This window comes from Typopeltis vanoorti, chromosome 25 (genome assembly GCF_054136105.1).
Source record: "Typopeltis vanoorti isolate ZY-2024b chromosome 25, IOZ_Tvanoo_1.0, whole genome shotgun sequence".
In the NCBI taxonomy this organism is placed as follows: Eukaryota; Metazoa; Arthropoda; class Arachnida; order Uropygi; family Thelyphonidae; genus Typopeltis; species Typopeltis vanoorti.
In genome coordinates, this window is record NC_143573.1 from 14,219,717 (window position 1) to 14,238,938 (window position 19,222).

Below are 19,222 nucleotides of genomic sequence, written 5' to 3' on the forward strand. Positions count from 1 at the left end.
ATACCACTAGCGTCACACTTTTCTAGATCCACCATGCTCAGAAATGCATGCATAGTTTTGTTGAATTTTCTGCTATAATAAATGATGGCCATTCCTAAACTCTTATTATTATTATTATTATTATTATTATTATTATTATTATTATTATTATTATTATTATTATTATTATTATTATTATTATAAAACCTCCATGGAGTCAAAGACTCATCGTGGGAGGTCCACTGTTATACATACAGTTTATCATACTGTGCCTTAAATATATTCACTGTCTCTGCACACACCACACTCTCGGGCAAAGCATTCCACTCACTCACCACTCTCCATGCGAAAAACCTGCTCCTCACTCCCTTGCTCACACCCTCCTTATACAGCTTCCAGGAATGACCTCTTGTTCTCCTGCTATCCTCACTTATTCTGTGCAAAACCTCCCCGACGTTAATCTGGTAATAACCACTCAATAGCTTATATGTCTCAATCATATCCCCCACTCCTCCTTCTATCCACCAATTTCTGCAAATTGCATTTTGTCAATCTGTCTTCATACTCTACATTCCAGAGACCAGAAACCACCTTAGTCAATCGCCTCTGAACTTTTTCCAACGCAATTTCATCTTTTTGAAAACCAGGTGACTAGATCTGTGCTCAGTAATCCATATGTGGCCTGATCAAAGCCTTATACAAAGGAACCATAACATCCTTACTTCTACAAGTCAATGTCCTCCGCATCATTCCCAGTATCCGCTGTGTTGTCTTCACTATTTTAGTAACATGTCCCCGAAATTTTAGGTCCTTGTCTACAATCACTCCCAGATCTCTCATTTCCTCTACCTCTTCCAAAATATTCGCACCGATTGTGTACTTTACATCCCATCTCTGCTTCCCAAATTTTATTCACTGCGATATCATTCGATTCGTCTATTAGCAAGCTGAAATTTTCATCTCCAATGTCCGCAATTAGATCTTCTTCAAAATGCTCACTTAGAATATTCTTTACAATTGCAGAACACTTAGTTCGGTGCATTTTTACCTTTCGCATAATTTGACTGTTTGGGGTGATATTTTTGCAAAGATCTAGAAGATGATCGCAACTGTTGAATGATGAATAACAACAAAGAAATAATGCTAACCTACCTTCAAAGTTCGCGGTCTCATCAGACATTTTCACAAGCATATTTGTAATAGGAACAGACTTATATGGAACTGCAGCAAGATGTTTCTTAGTTTCGCTATGCTTTACAAGCTGACAATATATAGCAGCTATATCACATCTGCAAAACTTACAGTGGCCTTTTGTAGCGTCACCAGGAACTTCACACAACCATTTACTAAACATTCCCATTTGCAACCACTCCCTCCTAATTTTTTGCTTGTAAGCTTTATTTTTCTCTTTGCTCATTTTTGAAGAAGAGTATATAACTCTTTACTGCAACGAATTACGATCAGTCTTTGAAAACTTCCCACTCGTAATCGTAACTACCAACCTGAACACTGTGCAAAGACTAACTTATAGAGGTGCTATCAACTTTAAAACGACAAAATGGGAGACTGTTGGGCCAAGTGACTGACTGACGTCATCGTGCATTTGAAACGTGTACGATGCTCGTACCAAACGCACAATACAATTCCTTATCAAATGCGAACATCTGGAAAACTTTTAAAACAATTTCTTTCTTTAACCGTGAGTTATAAAAACAACTAAAAAGAGCTGAAACTAGTTCTGAAGGAGCAAGATTTGGAGCTAGGTGCTAGATTAAAATTTTTCCAGCTACGGAAGAAAAAAAAGGGCTAGATTTAGCTTTAAAAGAACTAAATTGGCAACACTACTCTTAACTCATGTGAGATTTTTATTATTATTTTTTGTTTGTTTCTTCGTTAGCTTTGTTTCTTCCAGAAGATAGCAATGTAAATGAATTTAATGTGTGGTGAGGCATATATTGTACTCAGTGTGGACATCCTGCATTTCTTTTGATTGAACACCGGGATGCAGTTGTAATAATAATCTCACATTTTACGTTAGCTTCTGGTTAAAACTTAGAACAACGAAATATGCCCCGAAAAACACTGAAATTCCCTAAAGGATACAAAGGGAAATGGAGTCACTGCATGAATTAGTGTTTTTACTCTCTAAAACCTGAGATGAAATTTCAAATTTCTGAGGATTAACTCAAAAGGCTCGAGATGAACATCAGAAAATTTAAAATCCTAAATAAAAGGCATTAATTTCAAATTCAAACTCCTCCTTTTGACAGTGAAATGAAAGGTACTATTAAAATACTTAGTAATTAGAATTCGAATTATTAAAAAAAAAAAGCATGACAAAATTTAATTTCAAATCTTCAATCATAGCACATTGAAGGCAAAGAAAGAACAGCTGGCCTAGTTGGCTGAGTGGTTAGCGTATTCGTTCTCCAACAACAGATAGTGGGTTCGAATTCCACTGTGGGCATGGATGTTTGCGATTGTCTTCAGGTGGGAGATGAATTTCATCACCCGATGTGACCTCGCTTACTAGAGGCCTGAAGCATTAAAAAGTTCAATGTTTGGTCTCTAGTGCAGGGTTTCCCGACTATGTAAAAAATAGATTATATATATATATATATATATATATATATATATATATATATATATATATATATATATATATATATATATATATTCAAGATTCCAAGTAATTTTATATAAACTTGGTTTTAATCCTATTTCCCAAATAAGTAAACAGACAAGTAAGTCAAGTCTGTGCCTGCACGTAGTGCAAGTCTAAGGCAACTCGTGGTAAAGGTGGATTACGCTCTGATCACTTTCCTTAGTAGTTTTCCCTTAAAGTAAAGCACGCCCCCTTGCGGAGATGTATGATGCTATGCATTAAAGTCAATGGTCACTACCCATACCGGTTTCGACCTTTATTGAAGTCTCGTCAGTGGGAGCCAGACCTGACAATGCTAAGGTTGAACTAATGCAGAGCTTATGAATTTTACCTAAACAAGTTGCCACAAGGTGCTTTGACCTTACTAAATAAAATCTCAGCATGAGAGATAGATGTAGAAAGTTTTTTAACTTGAGTATTGCTTATTTGGGAAATAGGATTCAAAACCAAGTTTATATAAAATTACTTGGTATCTTGAATACATAATATACCCAAGTTAAAAAACGTTCTATATATATATATATATTCGGATAAACTCATTAGCTCACCCCCAGTACAAGTGTAATATAGGTTTACTAATAAACTTTCGTGAGTGGGAAACCACATTAAAAAAATAAATAAATAAATAAATAAATAAACACTGTCCGTTAAATAAATAAAATTAAGTAATCGACAAACTGTTAATGTCTCCCATAAAAGTACTGTCATTATACAGTGTACATAGCAAATAATAACTAATATTCAGGGTGGAAAAAAGTTCTGTCCTCCATGTACATTAATATTGTCAAGCAATATGAAAGCTTTAGCCACGGCCTCCAATGGAATATGTAACGCCTAACGAAACTTCCGCAATTAATGTCCATTCATCGAAACTACTCCACAGAAAACCGGAAATATGTAAAGAAATGGTTCCGCCCACTCTTTTCACTAGCACGCACGAGTTTTATACATAACCACCAAGCATACAGACCAGTGGTATTTGAGTCGTCATTAATTTTTCTTCACCTGCCCTACAACATTTAGAATGCTTACTTCAAGGGTTGTAAAAGTATATCAAAATGACGCGGTCAGGACCTGGGATGGGGTGCTGGATCGGGGTCATTGATCACTGATCCCAAGCGGCCATGTGGGATTTCTCTCTCTCTCTCTCTTTCTCTCTCTCTCTCTCTCATTCATTCCCTTTCCAATAATGCCTCATGGAAACTAGCGACGAGTGCTTTGGGTCACAATTACATCATAACAAGAATATTAAACTTCATTATTTGAGCCACAAAAAATACCTTCTCTGCTTGATCGACAGTAACGGTCTGACCTCCTGCCTTATTTCAGGTCAGTGGTTCCGATTTCCGTTTAATAAAGTTTCAACGGTACTTGTGCATTGAGTGGAATATTACAGGGAAAAAAAAAGATCATTAATCACCTCATCCACAGAATGATAAAAACGCATTCACTCAAATATTTTAAGAGAATTTATGGCTTTATATATATATATATATATATATATATATATATATATATATATATATATATATTGTGTGGGCAAGAGGAACAGAAGAATGGAGGAGTTTGTTCACACTTTGCTTGAAGAGCTGAAGGTTGGATGGAATGAAAGAGGAGGCAGTGAAGTTGGTTCGGTGAGTTTCAAGATGGACTGTAAATGAATGTTGGTCAGCAGTGTCTCTGGTTTTAATGATTTTGGAGGAGAGTGGAGGAATAATAGTGACCTGTATCTGTAGTATCTATAGAAAAGGTACATGGCAGAATCTGAACGTCTATGAGAGAGAGAGAGAGGGATTGAAGTGGGTCTGTGACAGAAAAATCATTAATTAGCCGGATTGCCCTCTTCTGGATAGAATCGAGTAAACTTAGAGAGGATTTTGGTGTATTATCCTAAATATGGGAGCAACGTTCCATGACTGGGTGGATTTGGGCTTTTTTTGTGTATAGTGTCTTGTGCGAAAAAGTGCACCACGTTTTTGTCGGCTGCAGAAGCTATAGTTGAAATATGGTTGTGCAACTAAAGATCGAAGCTGCAAGTCCGCCGAAGAAGAGAAATATCATTGTGTTTGGATATCTCAGTATAACTGAAGGTAAGAGGAAAGATGTGGGCTCTTTCTTGCAAGAGAATCAGACAGAACTGAGTTCTGGTGGCATTGAAATTTACAAGGTTGTCCTTGCCCCACTGGAATATAGCTAGGAGATCTGAATTCAGGTCTCTGATCGTGGTCGAGTCTCCTACAGTGAGATTGGTATGTCTTTGAGGGTATCACTGGCACTACATGTGGAAAGAGTGGGGGACAGAAACCGGAATAGCGACCAAACATGACTGCAGCCACTTCAGAGCTCTAATAAGCAAAATAGATGAAAGCCTCTTTCATCACCCCCATGTTTAACTGGGGGGTGATGAAAGACATCTAATCTCTAGCATCAGGTTCATCAGAGCCCCGTTTGTGGAAACAGGCTATATCGCTAGAAATGTGGGGATGACTTGACTGAGAGAGGCTATATAGCGAGCATCGACAGTCCTTCATTGCGGTAATACTCCTGATTGCAGTTAAGGTAATTTAATGAAATTGGCTTGTCATTCTTCTGCTGCAATCCTTCTAAGGTTAAGAAATGTGTGTCTGTAGACATGTGAATTCATAAAACTTATCTGAGTGACAAAAAACCCAGGTTTGGAGCTTTAAGAATTCTTGGGAAGTATTTTCATTCACCATTCCAAATGGAGGATATTAAAAAAAGTTTCTGGAAAGAAAAACTTTGCTATCTATCTCCATCTGAAAGGTCTTTCTGAAACGTCGCTTCCCAGACATGAACCGAACCTCGGTCTTTCTATCCAAAAAGCATTGTCGATACAGACCAAGCATCTATGTGAAACTAACTGAAGAGATCAGGGAGATGATCAACTGGATAGTATAAGTCATTCTTAGGGAGAGTCTTAGTGCTACATTCCAGATATCAGTACAGTATTCTAATGGATTGACATAACGTTAAGAGATGTACAGGTAACTAGTCTCAAAAGAAAGACAGCACACCATGTTTATCATGTTTATATATGCTGAGGAGGCTATGATGATTAATATTAATGAGATCAATGATGCGTTTTTGTCCGGAAAATAAATATTGTAAGCCAGTTAGAATGGAATCAGATCATAACTAGAGATCTGAATGTTATCAAAAGTAAAAGGCGTGAGGCGAGATATTTTTTACTAGAAATAAGACAGAATTGTGTTTTGGTAGAACTGAAATTCAACGCTCAATCCACCGAACCTTTTAAATCCATTTAAACACTGCAAAGTTTGTCCAATGAAGAAGATGGGGAACGGAGTGTGTGTGCTGTCATTAGCACACACTCCGTTCCCCTATGGATGAATCCTATCCATCTCTATGGATAGGATTCATGATCAATGACGCATTATTAATGTATATGAGGAAGATTGTGAGTAAAAGCATGGATTCCTATAAATCCGCTATTCAGGGAAAATCGAAGAGAAGAGAAATCTAACCATCCATAATGACACCCATTGAACGACCAGAGGAGAAAGTGGTAACTCAATCACAAAGAGCAGAAGTCAGACTGTAAGACGGTAACTTGATAATAAGCGCTATGCAAACCAGTTGAATATATAATATCTGCATGAGTTTCTCCAAATCTCTCCATGGATTGTGTTCAGTAGATAAGTAAGCTAAAAGATCAGATGAAAGGATTCTGCTAGAAGAGTAGCAGAATCCATAGTAGTATCATTAATTAATTGGTATACCTCCAGGTGGTGAAGAACCTGCATGTTCATAACTTCTCCATTAATTGAGAGGATTTAGAGAGGGCAGTAAGATGTTTTGATGGCTGCTTTTGTCAGAATTGGACATATATATGCACTCACTTCAGTGTTGTTGAGTAGATGCCAGATGAGTATGATAACTTAAGGGCAACATAGGATTTGTGTTAATACTGGAGCCCTAAATTTGAGAGTAATCGGAAGGGGAGTTGGATGTCATCTAGTCCAGGAGATTTAATGACATCCAGACTAATGACGATTTTTATGCCTTCTACAAATGATCAGGGAAGGCATATAGTACTGTTCATGGGGGGGGGGGGGGGGGGGCAGAGAGAGAGAGAGAGAGAGAGAAGAAGGGAAGAACTTGCTATAATGTTAGCAAGGGACCAATAAGCACAATCGTTATTTAAGCAAGAGGAAAGTTTTGTGCATATAGCCCTTTCAAAGGCCTGGTTTGGATATTAAGTTTTTAAGGCACTGTTGCGGGCTTTAATGGAGGCCGAATGCAATGCTGTGTTTTTGAATTGAAAAACCGTGTGATATCAATAATCACACCATGGGAAAAAAAGTCGCAGAAATAGCGGGGAGGTCATCCTATTTGGAACCGATGCAGTGCTAAAGGACATTAGGCTGAGAGTCGTTCAGAAAGGCCATTCTTTAGTAAAGAAAACGTGGACAATGTCATGATCCGAGAAATCAAAAGCAGACCTACATCTACAGTATATTTAGAGGAAAAGCTAGTTAAGAAAAGATCTAAGGTGTTGAGAGAATAATGAGGATTATCTAATATTCTATTCTATTGGTAGACAGATGCCGTGTTTCATCTTGCACAAAATCACTCAACTGATTATCTCTGAATTAGGAAAGCGTAAAAGCAGCTAACGAAAGCAACAAAGTATAATGAAAAAATTTTGAGCCAGCGCAAATAATAAAAAGGGAAGATGGGGAATTCTTAGCATGAAATGTGAAATCTTTGGCATGGAATGTTACGCTTGACAAATGCACATGCACTGCACTTCTTATAGAAGCAATTATACAGAACGTAGTTTGGATTTAGGTGAGTAAGAGCAGTTGAGGCTGCAGTTAAGATTCGGTGAACAAACATCGAATCTTATTTTGATGCATGTACTGGTCAGGGCCGTATTTACACATAAGCTAGATAAGCTACAGCTTAGGGCTGTAGCTTATCTATTTAAGAAGCCCCCCCCCCCCTACTCAATAGAGGAGGCTTCTTAAAAGTTATGACTTATGGACTAGGATAACTTCCAGTACACATTATTTAAGCCACAAATGATAGCGAAAGATTTTTATACAGATTTATTGGTCTTTGAAGCGTTCTGTTGTTCTGTTTTTTGTTGTAAGATTTTTTTCTGATCCGCAGTTATTTTTGATAGTATGATATATGATTTTTGATGGTCAGTGATTTTAAAAACAAACAGAATAGAAGCATGGAGTATGATAAGATGTACACCAGGGATTCCCAACCCTATGCCCGTGGGCACAATGGCGCCCGTCGACCAATTTGTGTGTGCTCGCCGCTGTTCAACCGTGTGCCGTATAGTTTGAAATAATCACGCAACAATTCATGGCATGCTATATGACGCATGCGTTAATGACACATGACGAGTATTAAACGCATACAATGTAAAGTAGACGCGCATTCGAAGTTGTTCATTCCAGTTTAAGAACTGGAATATCATCATATTCTCCTAATTATGAAGCACTGGCCAATGAAATGCAATGTCAAAGATCGCACTAACTTACAAATATATATTTAAATTTTTATATAATGTAAACTTTTAAGTAATAAAACATCTGATTATAATGTAAACTTTGTATGTATTCATTTAACAAAAGAATTCAAAAAATTTGCTTGAAAAAATAGATGGCGCCCGTCGCCCTATCGGTATTTTAGAATGTGCTCTAGGAAACAAAAAGGTTGGGAACCCCTGGTGTATGAGCATGCCTTCATAAAGGGTGTGCCCATCTCCTGTCCGTGCATGTTTCGGCAGTGCCCATTGCATACTACTATACCCAGAAACAGTATTCGGTGCGGTAAGTGGCGGTTCGATTGTACGCTTACTGGTCGAGAATCCTTCTTACATGTTTACTCCGATATTTAGCAATTCACTCCAGTAAATTATCATGTTTACTCCAATATTTAGCAGCCAGTCTGCCTTTACTTGTATAGTCTAAATAGGGGAGATGCTGGCTTTTACTTGTATAGTCTAAATAGGGGAGATCCTGATTAACTACAGTTTACTGAACATACCCGTGAGAAATGTTAAGCGCACCAAATGTGTAAAGGATCGAAGAGAAACAAAAACCGCAAGCCTTACTCTGGCGATCAAACATAGTAGTAGCGTTAAGTCTCAAATAAGTACGATGATTGTTTTCACAGGGTAGTGAGTCATCCGACACCCAAGGGTCTACTTGGTATTTTTCCAACTAGGTAAGAAATGTAAGGCAGCAGAAATTCTCACCTAAGTGTGAGATTTTTTGAAAACAGGCCACACTGCAGGAAGCACTGTCACCTGTCAACCTGATAGAGCATCTTTTGGAAGAGTTACAACTGAGATGAAGTTCAACGAGCCCAACTACGAAAGGAACCGGCAGCCATTGTGATGGAGAAATGAGCAAAACATACTTATCCGTTTATCAAAATTGTGTGCAGATTCTACTTAGGACGTGCTATCTATAACCATGTCTCTAAAGCCGTGAGAACGGCACATACTGAAGTTAGTGAAAATAAAGAAACTGTAAAACACTCAGCTATTTCTATAAATTTGGCAACACAGTGTGTATGCAGTGTAGAAGAAAAAAATCTAAACTAAAATTAATGAAAAATATAATTAATAATTAGAATATCCCAATTGATAGAAAATCAATTACACCCAATCCTGTTTCTAAATAGACTAAAATTTTGTAGTGGTGAGTATTCAAGATTTTCTCCATTCAAAGCAAGAACTTACATGCATCAAAATACAATATTAATTTAATTCCTTGGGCCTCTATTGCGCAGTCGCGACATCGGATCTTTGGTTAGAAAGATCTTATGATGTTTCATGTCGTATGATGAGGTTTTATGTCTTATGATGAAAGATCTTATGATCCTGTCTTATGATGAGGGGTAAGGATTTTCACCCTCCTTCCAGGAAATTTGGATTTTTACTTCTGCGAAACAGATAAACATATAAGTACAAAATCTACATTTAATGGGCATAATGTACTGGTCCCATGGCCTTATTTTCCTTATCTATAATTTCAGCCAGTCCCATTTTATTCTTTTCACCTTCGCTATACAAACAAAAAAACAGTTTTGACAAAAAAAATGTGATTTTTTTTTTTTTTTTTTTTGCTTTATGATTATTTTGTTTTAAATTTAAAAATTTTAAAACAGGGCATGCGCCACGACTCCGGAACGGAGGCCTAAGGAATTCAACTAAATGATATTTTGATACGGAATTCGTCTCCTTCGGATACAGAAAGCCTAATCAGTTATTTTTAGTTTTGTTTTTTTTTTCTTAAGTTTTTGGGTGAAATCTTAAGGTAATGTGAAAAGTGTCCTATGGCTTTTCTTACCCAGTTCTGGAAATGACACCTGTAAAAATCTTCCAAAACTATGAGCAGATAAGACGGAAACACTGAAATATGGTGCAATCATATAGTTCAGGAGTTAATTAGTACGATATTTTTCAAATAAAAAAAAAAAAATCAGCTAACGCCTTTTTATTCCCGTATACGGGAGTAGGCGAGGCCATTTAGCCCTGTCTAACTTTGGAGACTGAGTGGGCAGTTCAATCTCCACTGGTACCCAATCAGAGACAGATGGCCCAAGGCTATCACTAATTAAGCGGTACGCAGTGAAGAGAGACAGCTCAAATGTGCCGCCATCTCGTGGTCCCTAACCCTAACACAATATATTTAATGTCTGAAATAATGTGGGTTCTACGGTCGATTTTCTTGAGTTTACAGGACGAAAAACCCGAGTTTCCGGGAGGAAAAACCTGCTTGTCCGTGCCAGAGATCGACTAACTCGGGAACCGGTCGAAAAAAGGCTTAGAAAAATTTCCTCTAGTCGCCGACTAGACTCGAAACCAAGTCTTCCTTCGTGCGGCCAAGCGCGGTGGTGTGCAAACGCCACGATATTTTTCATGTCCCATAAAATTGAGAAATGCCTAAATATTTATATATGTGAGCGTTCTGGCTTTATCTATAAGGATTCAGTTCAGTGCGACTTATTCACAAATATACGTACTGAGAATTCTAATGAAAAGTGATAATTCAATTTCCACACAAATAAACATCTTCAAAACCTGCAATGATTCAACACAACATAATAAACCCTTTAAATTGGAAGATAACATGATTTATGTGTAAAAAAATAAATTAATGAGCCAATTCTGAGTGCTAAACTGTATCTGACGTGTGATCAATTTTCTCTAACATCGGCTGTTTCATGCCGTCCCATGCCTTGCGATTTAATTCAATAAGCCAACCTTGAACTCGGCAAATGTAGCCGGTGACTGTTTCAGCCGGACGTGATGATGTTATCAGATCTATTTCTCTTCAAGTCGATTTGAGTTTTAGATTGGGGGGGGGGGGGGAGTAACAAATCAAATCAGATATCACAATGCCGTTTGGAGTCAATGGTGCAAAACAGCGAGCAGAACGATTGCTTAGGATCGATAAGGCAATCTTCAGCACTCAACTTTGTCGTAAATAGCGGTGGCGGTGTGTGTGTGTGTGTGTGTGTGTGTGTGTGTGTGTGTGTGTGTGTGTTTATTAGATTTAGGCCACATGTTTGGCTCGTCAGCGGACACAGTCATTAGTCGAAGTTCATTCATTTTTCAATTAATGTCGATGAGTCTGGAAAAAATTATTAACACATTTTGTAAAACTGCAGTTAATATAGGGTGTCACAGAAGCACATAGTTATTTCTGCTTACACACACACACACACACACATAATGTCATAGTACCTTCAGAAGAAATAATAGAATTTTTTTTTCTTTTGTGCCTTACTCAGAAGTCAATAATAACAAATGCTCCCGAAGAGAGAGCTACATAACTGATAAAGCAGAGAGTACCAGAAGCTGTTTCTAATTATTCCAATTCTTCGGGGGGGGAAAAAAACGGTATTAAGAAAGCAATAATTATTCAGTTGAATATCTGTTTAGATGTACGACTGAAGCATCTGAGGCATAAAGCCAATATACTGTATTCGAAAATTTCATATGTTCTTCTAACCGGTTGTCTTTTTTTCAGTCTGCAGAACCAGAGCTACCGGGAGGAAATGCCCTGCCATATCCGTATGAAAACGACTAACTCGGCTTCAACTAAAAAGCCCTTATTAAAAGTTATTTGCACCCTAGACAAGATTCTAACTTATTCCATTGAGTGATTCATCCAAATTATCAGATTTCTTCCACGCTAAGAAATTGGCTTCCTGTGACTGCATTTCTCTTAACCTGGTGTATATTTAGTGATGAACAATGCGTGCATCAATTTGCTGTTGAACAGCTTTTAAATAGTTCTTTTATTTTGTGATGTTATTGTTTTTCAACCGGAACAGAAGAATGATTCAGTGGTACACCATTATAGTACAGATAAGCAGACTGTGAGAATTAGTGCCAAACAACAAAAATAAAAATAAAAAAATAAAATGTCTACTAAGAGCTGAAATTACAAACTAATGAAGAAAAGAAAGATGACGAAAACATCAATGAAAAGCCACCAAATAAATAGTAAATCCGTTAAGAGCTAAGACGGATTTTATTAATAATAAAAACCTGTTAAGAAATAAAAAAAAAAGAACTATCGGTAAGCCTTGATGAGAGCGCGAATGGCTAGCAGGAATGCTCGTACTAATAATAAACCTGTGTTTATTGTCAGTAGTAAATCCTGAAGATAATGCACCAGAACAGGTATGTAGTAATGTTTAGTATAAGAAACTATGAAAACAATCCGTAAGCTTAAATTTGTGTCCTAGCTCTTTGTATTCTGAGATTAGTAGAAAATAGGAAGGTCCTCAATAGTGCTGATGTTGGCGAATTGCCAACACCAAGGCCGTTCATTCAAAAACTAGAGAGAAGGCTTATGTTTGCCATCCTTGTGTAAGTAGCGGAACCACATGACACAAAACTGAAAACTAGGACACTCTCATATCCTCGATGATTCTCCGGATGACAAATTTACTAATACCTTTCAGAAACAGTTCAGTGGATAGTGTATGAAATCCTTGTGTATATTTCAATGCTGCAGAGTCATCTAAAAATAAGGTTCCAATTTAATAAAGACGTACACAGTGATATAGTATAAAGATGTAAAAGTGATAAAGCATAGAGAAAAATGAAAGGATTCAACACAGTTAAGTGCAACAGAAGAAAGCGTATTATCATTTAAAATTACATGTACATGTTCAGGATGCTATATAAATCGAATTAATTTCCTCTGAGGTATTCCTAAATGTCAACGTCCAGTTTCATTGACATTAAAAGTGGTGGTGGTGTGGTGGGACTTTATGCATAGAAGCACAACCAACGAATACATACACTCAGTGCCGGACTCAGGGGATGGATTTCGACTGCCCCTAGGCAGTCGAAATCCACCCCCTCACAAATTACCTCCTAATACGTTTTTAATTTTACCAAGCAACAATTTTAATAAACCAATTTTATTACGCAAAACTAACAATTATTAATGTTATTGAACAAATAAACAAATTACGCTAATAAACAATAATTATCTTTGATCTTTTGGGAACAATTTAAGAAAGTTGATTGTAATTTTCATTCAAGATCAAATCAGTATTTTAATCCATTGTCGCGGGGCCCTTAAACGGCGTGGGGCCTATAGGTCGGTGCCTACTCTGCCTATTTGGTAATCCGGCTGTTTACTATGCAATAGTACGGCCGCTTAGGGTCTAACACTTTGCGCGTGTGTGTGTGTGTGTTGCGGAGGAGATTTGTATGTAAATCACAAGATGTTTATCTGCACCAAAGTTATAATCACATAATGAGGAAAATAAATCCAGAATGATTATGAGAAAATTTAAATGCAGTGATAATATACCATAAATGATAACGAAGATCATCATCACGTACGATAATTGATGATGAAAATTCTTCCAACTGATGAACATTATTAGAAAATTAATTATTTCACATCTTTTTATTATTATTACATGACACCTCCAAGGAGTCCAAAGACTAATCGAGGGAGAGCACTCTACTCCCTAATTCTATCTCCGTCATTTAAATCCACCAAATACGTCGCGACGGGAGGAATCTTTATCTGCACGATTTCAATCGAAGGTGAGTTAACCGATCTCATACAGAGGTAGCAGGATTTTTTCTCCCGGAAACACGGGTTTTTCATCCCGCATACAGACAAATCGGCCCTACAGAACACACGCAATTTACAGACAAAAAATACTAGTTGTGGTGACGGGTAGATGGCGTTGATGGAGATGATTCGTAGTAGAGGTTCGGTGTAGTGGTTGAGACAGCTGTAGGTGTCCTCCCGCGATGAATCTTCGGACTCCTTGGAGGTGTCAGGAATAAAAAAAATATATAAAAAAAACTACACAGAACCGCTATTACCATCATCATCACAATGCCATATACGCCACCACCAACAACACCACTTGCACTAATATTGTTCTCTGTTAATTGCTTTGTGTTTTCAAGACCAATTTGCCTGTTCACGGGATTAAAAACCCCAGTTTCTGGAAGGGAAAAACCCTGCTACCTGAGATCGGCTAACTCACCTTCAATTTAAAAAAATCCATATAAAGATTGCTATCGTCACGAGAATCGAACTTAAACATTTTCCAACAAAAGGACGCAAGTACCATCCTTCTTCCAATTGCACTACGGAGGTGTTCTTCGTTCTAATCTGTGATTTAAAAAAATAATTTCAGTTACTTTTTTTTTGAAAATTCGGTAATGAATATAGAAAAGTATCACCAAATTATTATGACAAATATGACATTAAAATGATAATTAGGGAGTGTGATAAAGACACCGTGCTCTTTTCAAAGAATCTTAATGAAAGTATTAAAAGAAGTTATTGGAGAAATTACGCTTATTTGAAAATAGATAAGTGAGAAAACCTATTTCAGTAATAATGTCAGTGAACAATTTTGGCAACATAAACATCACTAGAAAGGATTCTGCAACTCATGATGCTAATTATAACCTATTCAAACTTGGATCGACAATAACCTGACGTAAATATAAATTACGCAAGTATCACTCGCCCACAACAGAATCTGTTTAACTTTGAAGTACACGTATGCCTCTTAGTCTATTAGTTTTAGATATTTTATAGAAAGAAATTGCGAGATACAAAATTTCGATAGACGAGTGAGACATGTTCAGATATCAACTTAAATATAAATCGAATAATGAGGCTGATATCCAAATACATGACCAGATTAAAAGTAAAGGTGCAAGAGCTTTTCGCAGTGTAGGTTTTAAACATTATTCATATTTTATCGTGATGGATTACACTTTTATTATTATTATTATTATTGTTGTTATTGTTCCGGGAAACTCCAAGGAGTCGACAGACTCATCGAGGGAGGCCCTAACATCATGTCAAGAACAACTATTCAACATTCACACAGTATCTATCATACCTTGCCTTGAACTCATTCACGGTCGAAGCACCCACAACAGACTCTGGAAGCTTATTCCACTCATTTACCACTTTCCAAGTAAAGAACCTAGCTCTAACACCCTTGTCAACCACGCTCTTGCCCAGCTTCCATGCATGGCCCCTAGTCCTCCCACCACCAGTCATATTTTCAAAAATATCTTCTGGATCAATCTTATAAAAACCCTTCAGTAATTTGAATGTCTCAATCATATCACCCCTCCTTCGCCTATCGTCCAATTTCTGCAACCCACAAATCTTCAACCTATTCTCATAAGGTTCATTCCACAGACCTGCTATCATCTTGGTCACTCGTCTCTGGACCCTCTCCACTTCCTCCCCATCACAAAGAAACCCTGGTGCCCATAACTGGGCACAGAAGTCCAGATGGGTTCTTATCAAGGCTCGATACAGAGGAACAACAACTTGTTCGTCTCTGCATGTTAAAGTATTTTTCAGAAGCCAAGTGATTTGGTGAGCTGTTTTAGTTACTTTTGCAATGTGCCCCCTAAACTTCAACTCCCTATCCACCAACACTCCCAAATCCCTGGCCTCATCAATCTCCTGGAGTATGGTTCCACCAATGCGATATACTGCTGCTATTCTTTTCACCCCAAAGTGCATAACCTTACACTTTGCCACATTAAATCGACATCCATTTTTCCCAGCCGTCCTCCAAACTATCCAAATCATCCTGTAAAATTTTGACATCCTGTGCACTCACAATTGCTCTACCCAACTTTGCATCATCAGCAAACAAGTGAACACTTCCTCTCAGATCCTTTCCAATATCATTGATGAACAAATTGAAAAGCAGTGGTCCAAGAACAGAGCCCTGTGGCACTCCACTAGTCACAAGACGTCTTTTAGACTCCACTCCTGAATAAACCACTCTTTGATATCTCACCAACCCTATATCTATACTCATCTGCTCCAGTTTACTGATTAGGGTTCCATGTGGTATCCTATCAAAGGCCTTGGCAAGGTCCAGTAGTATCACTGTAAACCCATTACCCCTATCCAGTTCAGCCGTCACTGTGTTATAAAACGTGAGCAAGTTACTGAGGCATGATCTACCCTTCACAAAACCATGTTGTCCCCCATACAATATCCCATTTTCATCTATCCAATCCTGTATTCTTTTCTTGACTAATTTCTCTAAGACCTTGACAATGATTCCTGATATGCTAATCGGTCGGTAATTTACAACAGCAGTCTTGGAACCACCTTTATGCAGTGGAACTATTTTCCCCTCTTTCCACCCGCTCGGGACTAACCCAGACCCGAGACTCAAATTAAACAAAATGGTCAAGGGTACTGACAATTCTTTAGCTGCTTCTCGTACAACACGAGCTGGTATACCATCCAATCCCACAGATGTATTGACATTGGGGTTATGCAATAGACTACTCACCTCCACTTCATTAACCACAATTCCCGTATAATCTACTGGTTTATTCGTTTCTGCAATTTCACCACCTGGATGATATACTCTTGCAAAGTGCTCACTCAGTAACTCAACTATCTCAACTGATTCAGTTACCTCCCTACCATCGGCATTCTTTAAAATCAATCTGCCATGTACATTTTTCCTTTTACTTGCTACATATCTAAAAAACTGTTTAGGATTCTCTTTAGCCTGCATGGCCAATGTTCTTTCGTAATCCTTTTTTGCTTTTCTTACCACACTCGTCACCCTTCTGGCCTGTGCTTTATACCGTTCATGTGCCTGCCGGTCACCATTCTCCTTAAATTCCCTCCATAGTTGTTTCTTTTTTTCCAGCTCAAGCTTAATGGTGTTATTCATCCATTTAACCCCTACTTGATTTATTATTCGGATTCTAGGTATACAGTCAGCCATTGCTTCATGCAAGCACTTCTTAACTACCTCCCATGCACTATCAACTTCTAGTCCTTGCAGTTGTACATGCCATGGCACTGAACCAATCAAACTCCTAAGCTTGTCATACTTTCCAGCCCGATAATTCCACATGTACCCTGTCTTAATTGAAAATTCTACACCTTTAGCCACCTCCCAAGTTAAGACCCTATGATCACTCTCACCGATTGGTGGCAATGTGGTCATATTTGTTACAGCCAAATCCCCAGATGTAATTACTAGGTCAAGCACTCTCTGACCCCTAGTATTTTCCATTACATGCTGTCGCAGATAGTTATCCCTTAATAACCGCATAAAATCCAGTTCCTTCCTTCCGTGTGTCCTCTCCTCACTCCAATCAATGCGACCATAGTTGAAATCTCCCATAATAATCACCCTCCTTCCACCCATTCCACTGACCAAAATGGAAGAGATACTTGCTGTGTGTCCACTTACAGCAAATATTTCTTCCATTCTAGTGGACACTCAATGTGTCCACTAGAATATCTGATAATCCTTTCAATTCCCTTAACACTCGCTCTCTTCTTAACTAATTCTCCTGATAAATATACTGTACATGGCAGCTCCTCTTGGTAACTTTGTCCATAACCTTGTCCAAGGCTTTTTCCTGCAAAATGCCCTTTACACAGCCACTCCCATTGTCTTGCCTTTGGCATCACAATAGTTCCAAATGGAATGACCTTATCATTTCTCCACAGCGTGACTACTACTTTCACTCTTCTGATAGAAAAATCTAAACACATACCACTGTCCAAACTTGTTTTCTAGCAATGATGTGTGGCAGTACAAGAGAATCTGCATGCTACAAGTATCTTGGAACCAAAATTTCAGCATCCTGCACTGCAATACACAACTGAAAAAAGAGCATTAGCAAATCAAAATGTCTTTGAAAGGGCCTAGTGCAGAAAATTTATCTACTGCTCAAAAACCATTCAAGCTCTCTGGTCTATTGTCAAAACCACTAGACCCAGCTTCAGCCCATCCAGATGGTGCTTTATTAGCACCTGTGAAAACAAGATGACCTACCAGCATCATTCTTCTCTACCGACCCACAATCATTTAAGAATTGTCCCCTGCATGCCTTCTAGTCTTTCACCAAGAAAATATCACAGGAATCCTTGAAAGCTAAGATAACATAGCTTCTAGTCCTGATGGTATCCCAGAAATGGTATGCTAAAAATTGCACCATTTTTTCAGTCTAATCTGGAATATACATGAAAGCAAGAAGCAAGTCCATATTCAATTTATTTCAAAGAAAGGAGAGATAAAAGCCTGCTATCAAACTATTATTCTATTGCACTCACCTCAGATGTATCAAAATTAGAAAATGAATAACAATCCCCTTACCACCTGGAAGACCAATGTTTAATCCATGACTACTACTGTTCTGCCACCCTTGATGCATTGTGAATCTTCTTGCCAACATCAGCCATCTATGGCAAGATATGAAAAGCTTTAGTGAAACCCATGCACTCACTCCAGACATTTCCAGGGTATTTGATCATATCTGGTACACAGGTCTACTTACCAAATGAACATATTTACAAGTGGTAGATGAAGTAAACATTCGTTCCACTATATGGAAATAATGAGAAATGAAAAAATGTTGTCCTTATCATAAGATGAGAACTGCACAGATATATCAAATCAACAAGAAACTACTCTCTATTAACATCTCATTATAGGGTTTAATGGAATAAATACAGCAAATATAATTAAACCACATGTTTAATTACTTCTATGTTTCATCTCAATCACTGAGACATCATCAGGTAAACTATTAAAATTGCAAAAGCACACAAATTTGCACAAACAATAAATGGAAAAAGTTAGATGAAAAAGCCTAAAGTCCAATGATGGGCACCCTCTATGGGTACTGTTGGCTATCCTTAGCTGTGCTGGGTGGAAGGCCTAAGTTTCTCAAATCTTGGGAAGTTTATTACAACCATATTTATTAAGATTATGTCAATTTTTTAATTCTACTGTTGATTCTAAAAAAAGTCCTTCACATTTGTAAAAACCAACCTAATCTTAATGAATATGGTTATCAAACTTCCCAAGATTTGGGAAACTTTAATTATTAGGCCTCCCACTCAACACAGCTAAGATTAGCCAACAGTACCCATAGAGGGCCCACAGGACTTTAAGCTTTCAGTCTAATCTTTCCTATTTTTTGGTTTATGCAAGTTTGTGTTTTTGCAATTTTAATATTGTTTCCCTGACAATATCTCAGTGATAGAT

The 19,222-nt window shown here is 37.7% G+C and overlaps 1 protein-coding gene across 1 annotated transcript in view; it reads right to left on the reverse strand.

Moving 5' to 3' along the window:
- The window catches only part of LOC150092563 (MAM and LDL-receptor class A domain-containing protein 1-like), an 84,628-nt gene extending 66,991 nt beyond the window's left edge, over positions 1 to 17,637 (reverse strand). Inside the window, exon 1 of the mRNA XM_090414234.1 lies at positions 17,417 to 17,637. Coding sequence (XP_090270360.1) covers positions 17,417 to 17,637 — 221 coding nt within the window. The remainder of the gene's footprint in view (positions 1 to 17,416) is intronic.
- Between the last annotated feature and the right edge of the window lie 1,585 nt (positions 17,638 to 19,222).